Here is a 13,207-nt window from a genome sequence, read left to right on the forward strand (position 1 = left end):
GGGCAGTGCCACCAACGCCAAGACTTGCCAGCTCACCCTGGCTGGTTTGGCTCAGTGGATAGAGCGTTGGCCTGCGGAGTGAAGGGTCTCCGGTTCGATTCCAGTCAAGGGCACATGCCTGGGTTTTGGGTTCGATCCCCAGTAGGGGACATGCAGGAGGAGCCAATCAATGATTCTCTCTCATCATTGATGTTTCTATTTCTCTTTCTCTCTCCCTTCCTCTCTGAAAAAAACAAAACAAAAACAACAACAAAAACTTGCCAGCTCCATTCCTGCGGAATCTCTAGGCAAAGGGGAGACTTATAGCAGAGTGAGTTCACCTACCATCATCCTCACCCCAATACCCCGGGACTGTGAGGTGTGATCCAATTGTTTTGGCGAGGTGGGCTGCAATGGCAACACCCCAGGGGAATGAACCACTAAAGCTCAGGCCAGAGGGTTTCGATTTACAGAAGCTCCCACAACCACCCACTCAGTCCCCTCCTTTGGCTTCCTTCCCACCCACCCCACTCCTCACTCACCCAGCAGCCTGACCTGCCAATCAGCAGCTGCTGGGAGCACCTTCCTCCTTTCCCTCCTGCAGGAGGAACACCAGGCCAGACACCTCTGCAGCCAGACTCAGTAGCTGCTACAGCATCTAACAACTGCTCCTGGCAGCGCCCTACTGGGCTAGGCAAACCCTTGGCCAGGACCTGGCTTCCCCAGACCCAAGAAAAGGCATTACCATTCCAAATAAAGGGCCTCAGTAGACACGGGCCAAAAAAGCACCACTTGCTCAGGTCTGCTGGCTCAGCAGGAGGTAAACTAGCAGCAGGTATTCCTGCTTTGGGAGGAACCCAATTCCCTCTCCTTTAAACCTTGTGTGACATTCAGTATTTCAAGAGGCCTGAAGTTGGGGACAATGACCTTTGGCAGATAAGAGGAAGGGTAGTCAGGATCTTGAAGGAGCAGGGCATGGGGTCTGCACCCCCAAAAGAAAGCTGAGGGGAACCCTAGCCAGTGTGGCTCAGTTGGTTGAATGTTGTTCCATGCACCGGTTGCCGGTTTGATTCTGGGTCAGGGCACATGCCCGGGTTGTTGACTCGATCCCCAGTAGGGGGCATGCAGGAGGCAGCTGATTGATGTCTCTCTCTCTCTCTCTACCTCTCCTTCTCTCTCTAAAATCAATAAAAACATATTTAAAATTTTTAAAAAGCCAAGGAGAAACTTCTGAAGCTGCTCTGAGCACCACCAAGCTCTCCTAATACCAATGGCAATGGAACCTGCCACACACAAGACTTTCCCAGGGCCAAGAGCCCCTGGCTGGTCCTGGAACCAGGGCCTCCTATGCTTTCAGTGGGCAGTCAGTCATCTGTCATGCCTCCCCTCACCCCTGTATCCGACTCTCATGTGTTCATAGCAAAATCAGGTTCCCCATGTTGAGGCTCACTCTGCTAGCTGAGCAATTTGTTAGTAAAAATTTGAGTACATATTCTTGAGGGCAAATTCCCCAGTCTCAGAACCACAAACAGATGTTGGAAAGGGAGAGAAGTTAAAAGTCCCATTCAAGCTGACCACATTTACCCACAAAAATGGGTCTCTCCAACTAACTCCTTCCTTATCTCCGAGGAGTCCTGGGTTCTGAGCTGCCCTGGAAGAGGAGCGTGAGAGATGTGACGTGTAGTGTTCTGGGGTCTGGCACCCTCCCTGCCCCTCCAGCAGGGGTTAGCACCTGCCCCAGCACAGGTTACAGGTCTCTGCATTTCTCTTGAGCACTGGGCAAACCAGTTGAACTAGTCTTGTCTTCACTAAAGTGTTTGGTGTGTGTTTTAATCTGGCAGGCGGCTACTGGAGGCCTTCCAACCTACTGCTCAGGCCAACCCTCATAATAAGAAAAATACTACTTTCTGTCTGCCTCATTTAGGAGGTTTCTACTTTTTTTCCCTTTGGTGGTTAACTAAATTTCATCTTTTATAACCACTGTAAATTTTCTTTAAAAATCCCCAACTGGTGCCAGCAATTACAGAAAGTGTACGTGTGTGTGTGTAGAGGGGAGACCTCCAGGGCAGTGAGCAGGAGTTCTAGTGAATCTTCATAAGAAAATAGCATTTCTCTCTATAACTGGGTAAGTCTTCCCCTGCCCCCTTTCCAGAAAGATTCTGAGAGTTCTATACTTCACAGACTTTTTAAGTCTCCTCACTTTTTTTAATCAGAAAAGATAAAGTGAAGCTGGAAGGTTGGTATGGTAAGAAATCCTGGGTTAGATATGTTCCTGGCAAAACCAAAAGAAACATCTAGAGGTCCTGCCTGGGGCTTTGGCCTGTGGACCCCGAAAGGCCCATGCTTTACCTGAACAAGAACAGGACCCAGGCCAGCCCTGGAGACCCCCACGGCATGGACAAACCCCAGGTGGCCAACGCCTTCTTACCTGGAAGGTCTAGGTGCCTTCAGAAAGGAAAGACAATCTGAGGAGTCCAGTCACAAGCCTCCTTTCACACTAACAGTGCACACGGAGGGGCCAGACCACTGTTTCTGAAGCACCTTCATCACCGTATGACCAATTCCACTGATAGGACCCATGCAACATGCCCTCTCGTGGTAAAGCACTGGCTTTTGCAAAGGAGATCCTTGAGCTTAAAGCCTCTAGCTTGCGTGTGCGTGCGTGCAAGCCCACACCCCGAGGAGGAGGCTTTTCAATTAGAGGAGGAGGGAAAAAATGGGAACAGCCACAGTGATGTCTCAGGCTGGCCGGCCAACCTCCTCGTCCTCTAAGGGGACTCTGACTCTGAGTGTGGCTTCTGTGTGCTCAGACCACACGGGACTGCCAAAGCCTGCTCTCCTATGGAGGTGGAGGTGAAGGAAAGGAGACCCTTCCCCACGGCTGCGCAGGGAGGAGACCAATGGGCAGCACGGCAGTTCTCCAGGACAGAGCCCAAGCCCCTCCTCTTCCCCATTCTCCAAATGGGACCAGTGGTACCCCATTCTCAGGTGGCCCCAAGAGCACTCTGCCCTCCACAGCTGCCTTTGCGAAGTTGCCCCTGATGACACCAGGAGCCTAGCCCTCTCGGGCGAGCCCACTCTAAGGCTGCTTTGTGTTCTTATGACACAGGCAGTGTCTCCAGCAACTCTTCCCAGCAACCCACGGGACAAAAAGCGGTCTTCATGCCGGCTCTGTGCAGTGTGGGAAATAAGCGAACACAGTTTCTGAGGCCATGGCTGGGGAGAAGACTCCTCTCCGCCGTGGTCCCAGGCAGAGACAAGGAACAGGACAAAGAGGAGCTAGAGCAGCCTCCAAGGGACGCACACTGACAAGTCCACCGCGAAGCCCAGAGTGCGCGTGACAACTGATCCAGACACTGCAGCCGTCAGTCCCCAGAGACAGGGAGAGGCTGCCCGCTGGGGAGAAGAAGGGATTCCTGGACACCAGGAGAATATGAAGGGGAGAGAAACTCTGGGGATAGAGATAGGGCCAGAACCTTCCTGCGGCTGGGCCTCCTACCAGACTGCGTATAGCTGAGACAGCAAGTAACCATCCCGCACACAAGCACCCAGAGCCTTTGGCTGAGCAAGTAAACAAGAGATGAGAACGTTAGGATGTGTTTTCAGAAGTGAGTGGGTTAGCTTTGTCAGGTTCATTTCACAGGAAAAATCTGGAATCACCAGGCCTCCCTGGGCTAATGCTGGGTGGAGAAAGGAGGGCATGGGGATCTGAGGAGGCAGGAGCCCAAGGACAGGTCTGTAAAGAGTCTGCCCAGGAAACTTTCACCATGAGGATGGGGACAAGCAATCCAGGCTCACCTCCTGTCCAATCCTCAGATTCCCTGAGAGGTCACAGGACTCTTTTCCTAAGCACTGCTGTGACTTTAATCCTAGAAGGCGGGCCCAGTGCCAGGGTTGGGGTGCATCCCACTCAGATCTTTCAGAGGACACAATCTCTAATGAACATGGTTGGAAGCCCAAACTAAGCACATAAGAATGGAAAACCACTGCCCGGCTGGCGTGGCTCAGGGGTTGAGTGTAGACCCATGAACCAGGGTCTTGATCCCCGGTCAGGGCACATGCCCCTGTTGTGACTCGATCCCCAGTGGGGGGCGCGCAAGAGACAGTCAATCAACGATTCTCTCACATCATTGATGTTTCTCTCTCTCTCTCCCTTTCTCTCTAAAATCAATTAAAAAAAAAAAAAAAAGAATGGAAAACCAGAGAGCCACTAGCAGCACTAAAGAGAAGTCAGTCCACTCCACAAAATGACAAAAAGAAACCCAAGATGGTCTCACCTCTTTTGGGGCTGCTGTAACTTCCTGAGCACTGACCATGTGCCGGCTCTGTGCTGAAGGGTTTTATATGTAACTAGAGGCACAGTACACAAATTCATGCATGGATGGGGTCTGGCCTGCTCCCATCAGGCTTATTGGGCTGGGAGGGGGGCGCGGAGGGGGGGAGAGGAAGGGCCGCAGGCAGTTGGCTAGCTGGCCCCGCCCCCTGGTCGAACTCCTGGTCAAAATCCTGGTTGAACTCCTGGTTGAGGGGACAATTTGCATTTTAGCCTTTTATCATATAGGAGGATATCTTACTTTATCCTGACAAAAATCCTATGAACTAGGTATTGATGTCCCCATTTTACGGACCAGAAAACCTAGGCTCTGCTAAACTGAGCAACTTGTCTAGGATAATAGTCAGTAAGTGGTTGCAGCAGGCTTTGAACTCAGATCAGCCAGGCTCCAAATCCTATTCCATGGCATACCAGGCAGATGCTAACACTCATTTCGTCCACAGAGGTGCCACTTAGGGGGATGTGGGTTTCATGGAATCCCTGGCCCAGTTTCCTACCCGTGTATTCACTGCCCAGCTCTGAAGCAGGCTCCACGGCAGGAGTAACCAGGTGGAAGCTCAATGTTTTAATTCCCTAAGGGTGTTCACATCTTGCATCCGTTCTGCCGTACAGAGTCAGGGCTTAAGCACTCCATGCGAACCACTGACACAAACTACCTGTCCCCCAAGGAGAGGTCACACCCTCTGCTGTCAGGTGTGAGAATGGGCAGAGCTCTATCACCCAACCAGAGGTCCAAGGAACCAAGGGGTCGGAAGAAAAGACAGAGGGACTGAGAGACCCAAGAGACTGCCTGGTACCATGGACCTGATCCCTGGGCCTTCCTACCTTGTCTCACTGCTCTTCGTCTCTGATTGGCGCAGTAAGACTTCCTAACAGTCAGGTGTCCCCTGACTATTCCTGCCGGAAGACGGGTGGAAATGCTGCCCAGAGGCACGTGAGGTTGGGAAGACCTCACTCAGAAGCTCCCAGCCAAGTGCTTACCATTGTAGGAGAGGCGAGGTTTGCTCAGACACATTATAAAGTGCATTTCCATCTCATCGGAAGCCACAGACTTGGAGCAAATGGGGCACTTGAAACCTGAAAAAGAGGAAAACAGGATGAAATGTTTTCTCTAAACTAAGTATATTCATTATAAATGTAGATACTCTTAAGTGACTATGGCCGTGTGGGGCCAGAGTCGACATGGAGAATTCAAATCTAGATACATTCTAGACTTGATTTCTCCTTCATTAAATCACCCAAAACTTTGTTATTTTATCACAGCCTCTGACTCCCATTTTTTCACTCGTGCTCTCCCAGTCATATGCTCGCCATTGAAGTTTATCAGAAGTCACCAACAGCTAATTTGAGTTTTATTTTCTTTTAGACCCTTTCCTAAGGGGGTCTAAGGGGCAATGAGAATAGGCAGGCATCAAATCAGAGCAATGAAATAATCCGTCTTTGAACAACAAAGCATCGAACACCCTTCCACTTCACAGCCCTCGAACCTCTTGGTTGGGTGCCCGCTGGGAGGAATTCCTACTGTCATCCGCATCTCCATCCCTTACTCAGGGCACCTTTAGGCAGCTGCCCTCTGAGTGTGCAAGCCAGAGTGCTCCCAAATGCCTCGCGTGCCTTGGCCATATGCCACTGAGAGTAACAGCTGTTTCACAACACCACGCAAACACAGGGTTCTATTCCCAAGGGTGGACTGTTTATACACCCAAGGGGTTTCATCAGAATTCTATCGGTACTGGAGGTTTCAGTTGAAAATCTTCTGAGCTGAACTCATGAAGCAAACGGTCCCTTGATTTATTTTTTTATAAATCATTTTTGTTCTTAATCCTCACTCAAGGAGAGTGGAAGGGAGGGATGGGGGGGGGATGATGGGGGGGAGAAGGAGGGAGAGGGAGGGAGAGAGAGAGAGAGAGAGAGAGAGAGAGAGAGAGAGAGAGAGAGAGAGGAGAGAGAGAGAGAGAGAGAGAAACACCAATGTGAGAGACATATAGATTGGTTCCCTCCCACATGCACCCAACCAGGTCTGAGGATCAAACCTGCAACCCAAGGATGTGCTCTTGACTGGGAATCGAACCCGAGACACTTCAGTACTCGGGCCAACACTCGAACAACTGAGCATTGCCAGGGCTATTTTTATAAACACTGATAAACTACTTCCAATTTCCCCCATCTTACTTTTATTGAAATTATTTTCAATGGATTTTTTTCCATTCTACCAAAAGATTCAATACTATTAAGAAGCTATTGTTGTGAAGATTTGGCTCTTCTGTTAATTTTCAATCAGAATGTTCCATGCACAATTTTATTAGATGCTGGTAATATCTATCAGCGACATTTCTTATGAAACAGATAAAAGGCTGGGAGTTCGTGTGGACTGTTAGCTGCTCCAGGACAGGAGAATTCCACACCTTCACCAGTGTCTTTCCTCTCCAAGTGGCCTTACTCAGGCAACCTTGGACCTGCTCTCTGCAAATAAACCTATATTTATATAAATAGCATCCCACAGAATGACCAGCCACTAAAAGATTGTCTCATTTTCTTCAGAGGTTGGCTCACCTTCTTTTCTGACTCAAAATACCAATTTTGCAACAATTTAGTGACTACAGGATGTGTCTACTTTAAACTTGCTAAGTCAGCACTTTGTCTGCAGGCCTAGGGCCCAGGGCTGTGGGCAGGCCAGGACGGATGCAATGAGCTCTGGACCAGGTCCTGACACAGACACTGGTAGGTGTTAAGGTGATTTGTTACTAATAAAAAACCTTACACCTCAGACATTCTTCACTTTCCTGGTAAGTTAGAACAGATTCATGGTTATCGCAATAACAGCATTAGCCAATCTCTGAATCCCAATGTGATTCATCGAGGGCAGGAAAGGAGAGGAGTTAAAGCTAAAGGGCTGGGAAGCAGCCACCCAACAAGAAAGTCTACAAGGGAACGTCACTGATCATTTATGTCCCAGGAAAAACCAAGCTGCACAGATAAAGAGGTCCCAGCTAGACCATCAGGTCAAACGGAGGGAGCAGGGCTGAGACTAGAATCAGATTCTTAGCTCCCAATCTGAAGTCCTTTCCATCAGAGGAAAGTTGTTCACAGGTGTGATGCTGTGATTCATAATAAATATATGTTTGGTCTTTGTCCTGTTTCTGGCACAGAACTCCCAAAACCCTTGAGATTTTCTAACATCCATCCTAAGACCAATAATATTTGGTCTGTTGTCATCAGTTCCTGAAATAGCTCCAGAGCCATGAGGTGAAAGGAGTGTCTTATTAGTCATAACAAGCCCTTTTCAACCACACCAGAGTTTATGTGAATGAGGCGGCTTTTGGAAAGCCTTTTGGTAAACTAAGGCTAGGGGCTGGCTGCCAAGGGGAACCCTCGGCTGATGAGAGGGTTGGAACTTTGAGTCCCACCCCCCGACCTCCCACTTATGTAATAGACTTTGAGGAGGGGAGAGGGGCTAGAGATTGAGCCATTGGTGGTTAATCAACTACGCCCATGTAACGAAGGCTCCACAGAAGCCCGAAAGGACAGAGATCAAAGAGCTTTTCAGGTTGATGAACACGGAGAGATTCAGGGAGAGGGGTGCCCCTGAAGAAGGCATGAAAGCTCCGAGCCCTTTCCCCATACCATGCCCTATATATCTCTTCCACCTGGCTGTTCCTGAGTTATATCCTTTTATAACAAACTGGTAGTCTAGTAATGAAATGTTTCTCTGAGTTCTGTAAGCTGCTCTAACAAATGGCATGAAAGTGAGGAGGGGATTGTGGGAACCTCCGATTAACAGCCAGTTGGTCAGAAGCACAGAGGACAACCTGGACTTGCAATTGGTGTTTGATAGGAGGAGTGGGGGAGGCAGTCTTATGGGACTGAGCCCTTAACCTGAGGGATCTGATGCTATCTCCAGGTAGGTAGTTTCAGAATGGAATTAATTACTAGGTGGTGCTGGGAAGACATACCTCAGAACAGGGTTTTAAGAAAAGAATTGGATTGGGAGGACATGCCACTATAGTAGGAAGAGACCTACATTCCAGCAAAAGCACGGTTAGGGCCACTTAGATCACTATCTCTGGATGGGGGGGAGGAGGAGGGGGAGGAAAGGGGTAAGGCTCAAGACATAACTCGAAGTCTATTACGTAAGTGGGAAATGCCAAGATGCCCTGGGTTTTCTGGCCTGAAAACCTTGGCAATAATCTAACCTCCTTGGACCTCAGTTTCCTAAAATGAAAAATAGTCATTTACCTTACTCTTGCTAGAAGCCAATGAAATAAGAAACCTGAAAGCATGCTAAAAAGCAGCTAATTAAATGTATGTGGCAGCCCTTGACAAGGAGGAAGGAACAGGAGGACTGGGGGAAGGATCTGGGGGCCGATAGGGTGATGGAGCATAGGGTGCATAGGCCGAGACCATGCAGTGTACGAGGGGTGGCCAGTTTGCTTGCTAATTCTGATTCCTTTGAACTTCCAGAGCACCTCCTATGGCACTTTCCTACAGCCGATGTGGACCACGGTTCCTGTTAACCTCTACAGAACCCACTCTTGCACATGATAATAACAGGTCACGTTTATTGAGTCATTACTATGGGCAACCACTGGCCTTTACATGTCTTCCCATTGACATAGTATGAGGTGGGTACTAACATTAACTCTATTTTGCAGAAGAGGACATCAAGGAAAGTCACTTGCCCAAGACAACCAGAGCTGGAACACAACACCCAGGAAGTCTGACAGCCAGCGTGCACCTCCTCACCAAGCTGTGTGACTAGCAGAGGAGGTTATACAGCAGAAACAACCTAAATGCCACAGGCACCAGTATTACTAAATACTAATTTCAAATCTCCTATGTAGTCCCAATTTCTCCTGAAGTACCCACAGTCCTGGATAATTCCATAAACTAAAACAATTTAAAAAAAAATCCCCCCCCCCCCCGCCCCCGGGAATTCTGTTAATATGGAAGGACCGAGTTCTGCTTTCCACTTGGCCCCGGAGCCTACAGCACTGGCTGTGAGATGCTGAGTTTGCAAATTACCTTTTAAATGGAAATTAAAAGGCAACAGGTAAGAGAAATGGAAAACTTTGAAGAGCTAAGGGAAAAACACTAATGTCTTTCCCCACCTTCTTTCCTGAAAGGTCATTGGTGATCAAGATAGATTCTACCCCTCTACTGCCCCAATTTTTTCTCATAATTGTCCCGTCATGATTCAACACCAACAGCCCTACGGAATGATAAATTCTGTGATCTTCATGAGCTATCTAAAGGTTAAGATGTCTAGGAAATGTTGATACCATTTTGGAAAACAGTCCAAATCAAATTAAAATCAGTCCTGCAAAGTCGCCCAACTGACATGATTTTGTTAAATTTCTTGAGACCTTCATCAGCACTCACAAAGCAGATAGATAGGAGATGCCTGATTTTCCCTCATGAGAAAGCAACAGGTGGGGTCCCCAGGAGACCCCGAAACTGCATCTGAGACTAGACCCTGCCCATTGCCCTGGAAGCCAGGTGAACAGACAGCAGTGCACCAGCTGCCTTCCATCTGACGGACTTTCAGAGGCAGTGCCCTGCACATGTTGTGTCTTTACAATTTGCCACCGACAAAGTGACGGGAGTGAACCAAGAGACCAGCTCAAGGTTACACAGTCAGAAAAGCCGAGGACAGTTTGATCAGCCAGAAGAACCCAGCTGCTTCCTGTCTTTCAACAGTGTCCTGCCTAAGTGGGGAATCCTCCGTGGGACCAGAGACCAGGGAACAGAGGTGACAAACCTGTCTTCGCCACCCAGTGCAGGGTCTTGACCCCTTTGCAACTGGCTCACGTTATAACTCTCCCAATTCCCTTGAACATTTATCTTGCAATAAAAATTAAAGTTCTTGTGCTCTGGGGACCATTTACTTCTCATTCTGCAAAACTGCAACCTTCTCCTTTAAGACCTGATTTCTTGGGACCTGTGCTCTGCACGTTGCCCCAGTTCCCTCCCTGACCCTCCCTCTATGCTGATGCGCTATTTTAACGCTGCCCCAGTTCTGCGTGTCTCTGGGATCACCTAAACAGAGAAGAATCAAAAGCAACCAGGGAATATGAAGCCATGCCATCCAGGCAGGACCTCTTGTCCTGGGGAGGGGGGGCGAATGGGGACTCCTCTCACCTAGGGGCTCAGAGAGCCCTACCCCCCAACAATGCATCCCTACTGTCCAGTTCCTGGTTTCCAGCTTGGATTTGTCCCTCTCACATCCTGGTGGTGCTTCATGTCGGTAAAATGAGACATGTCTAAATGAATTCGATCCAATGGGACTTATTGCAAATGTCAGAGCAAGAAGTAACACGGGATGCCTTTCTTTTACTGCAGAGATGTGTCCCCAAGAGCAGAGGTATCCATTCCCCTCTCCTACCCCTCTGGAAACCACCATCTATGATTTGCTGAGGTGTGGGCTGGTCTCTCCTGGAGAACATTCTGGACTAGGGAAAGGCCCAGGAGTTCTGGCTTCTGTCTCTTTCAACACTGCTTTCCTGGACTCAGCCTCCAGACTTCTTTCTGTTCTAGGGCCTGCCTGGGGCTCACCTGTTTCCATCAGTTCTCCTGGTTCTCAAGCCTTCAGACTCGGACTGGAACTAAAGGCAATGGGCTCTCCTGGGATTTCTGGCAGATTATGAGACTTCCCAGCTTCCTTGATTATATGAGCCAATTCCTTATAATAAATAATCTCTCTCTCCACCCCGCCCTCCACGATTCTGTTTCTCTGGAGAGCCCTAATACATCTGTTTATTAAAATGCCAAATAATAAAAATGTAAAAGACTTACAATATCAAATTTGGTGAGAATGTGGAGAAACTGGAACTTTTACTTTGTTGCACTAAGTACAAAATGACACAGTCACTTTGGGAAAAGATCTAGTAGTTCCTTATAAAAATATACACCTAACCTAACCCCAGCAATTCCTCATCTAAATATTTACCCCAAAGAAATGAAAACATATGTCTACAAATAGATATGTATAAGCATGTCCAACACAGCTTTATTCGTAACAGGCAAAAACTGGAACCACCCAACTGTCCGTCAACAGAATGGATAAACAAACTGTGGTATAACCATGGAATGCAACAGAACACTACTTAGCAATAAAAAGCAACAAAGCACTGATACATGTAACAACATCCATGACTATTAAGAACATGCTGCCCAGCTGGCACAGCTCAGTGACTGAGCATCGACCCATGAACCAGAGGTCACGGTTCAATTCCTGGTCAGGGCACATGCCCGGGTTACGGGCTAGATCCCCAGTCGGGGGCATGCAAGAGGCAGCCGATTGATGATTCTCTCTCATCATTAATGTGTCAATCTCTCCCTCTCCTTCCCTGTCATTGAAATAAATTAAAACGTATTTTTTTTAAAAAAGGACATGCTAATGAAGGACACAAAAGAGCACATATTATGATTCCAATTATATGAAGCTCTAGAATAGGGAACTAATCTATGGTGGAAAAAAATCAGAACAATAGCTGTCTCTATGAGGTAGGAGCTGGGGCAGAGACAGAGTGAAAAGGGGATGAGAGAACTTTCTGGGGTGATGAGAATGTTCTACATCACAAAGAGGATTTGGGTTACATATATGCATGCATTTGTCAAAATTCAATGAATGTACTATCAATATTTGAGATTTCAATGTTTGTAAATTGTACCTCAACCAGGAAAAAAAAGCGTAAGTAAATACTGAACTGAGGTTAATGACAAACATGACGAAGCATTTAGATGGTGTGCTGATTACTGTATTAAAAATGAAATGCATCAAAAATAAGACTCATGCCCTCACCAGTTTGGCTCAGTGGATAGAGCATCAGCCTGCGGACTGAAGGGTCCTGGGTTTGATTCCGGTCAAGGGCATGTACCTTGGTTGCAGGCTCCAGGGCAAGTGCAGGAGGCAACCAATTGATGTTTCTCTCACATCGATATTTCTCTCTTTCCCTCTCTCTTCCACTCTCTCTAAAAATCAATAGAAAAATACCCTCAGGTGAGGATTAGAAAAAAAAAATGTTGAAAAAACAGATAAATAATAAAATAATTAAAAAAAATAAGATTCATAAGTTAAACTTTCAACTTTTTTATATGTTTGAAATTTTCCTAAGAAGACACTGGAAAGTGTCAAATAGTGAGATGTGTATGTGTGTTAAGTTAGCTAATGTCGGGGAAGGCCCCTCTGAAGGAGTGACAGTTAAGTAGTTGAATGAATATCTTATCTAACTATAGGATTCTTTTCTCTCTCTCCAGCTTTGTTAAGGTAAAGTTGACAAATAAAATTATAATACATTTAAAGTGCAGCTCTGACTGGGTAGCTCAGGTGGTTAGAGTGTTGTCCAGACATGCCAAGGTTGGGGGTTCAATCCCGTCAGGGCACATACAAGAATCAACCAATAAATACACAAATGGATGGAACAATAAATTTATCTCTCTCACAAATCAATTAATAAATTCTTTTTAAAACGTGCACAGCATAATGACTTGACATAGGTATAATTGTGAAAGGATTCCCACAATTGAGCTAATTAACACATCCATCACTTCACAGTTACCCCTTTTTTGGGGGGAGGAGGGTAGAATGCTTAATATATCAGTAAATTTCAACTGTACAAATTTTTGAGGTTTCAGTTCTTATGCTCTTGAATCCAGTTTGAGTTGATTTTATGTATAGTATAAGCTAGAGGGTCCAATTTCATTCTTTTGTATGTAGATATCCAGTTTTTCTAACATCATTTATTGAAGAGATTATCTTTTCCCCATTGTGTCTTCTTGGTGCCCTTGTCAAAAATTAATTGAGCATATATAATTTTTTCTGGCCTCTCTGTTCTGTTCTACTGGTCTGTGTTGATTTTATTTTATTTTATTTTTTAATCCTAACCTGAGGATGTT

General features: G+C 47.0%; 2 protein-coding genes across 5 annotated transcripts in view; both read right to left on the minus strand.

The window, feature by feature from the left end:
• ZFP1 (ZFP1 zinc finger protein) overlaps nt 1-13,207 on the minus strand; it is an 837,904-nt gene that overhangs the window by 55,906 nt on the left and 768,791 nt on the right. The gene's annotated exons all lie outside the window — the stretch shown is intronic.
• Nucleotides 1-13,207, minus strand: part of ZNRF1 (zinc and ring finger 1) — a 104,447-nt gene that overhangs the window by 10,010 nt on the left and 81,230 nt on the right. For all 4 annotated transcript variants that reach the window (XM_054710134.1, XM_028142808.2, XM_008139660.3 and 1 more), the window contains exon 2: nt 5,294-5,389. In XM_054710134.1, the coding sequence (XP_054566109.1) occupies nt 5,294-5,389 (96 nt within the window). The remainder of the gene's footprint in view (nt 1-5,293; nt 5,390-13,207) is intronic.

This window comes from Eptesicus fuscus, chromosome 21, assembly GCF_027574615.1.
Source record: "Eptesicus fuscus isolate TK198812 chromosome 21, DD_ASM_mEF_20220401, whole genome shotgun sequence".
NCBI classification, from domain to species: domain Eukaryota; kingdom Metazoa; phylum Chordata; class Mammalia; order Chiroptera; family Vespertilionidae; genus Eptesicus; species Eptesicus fuscus.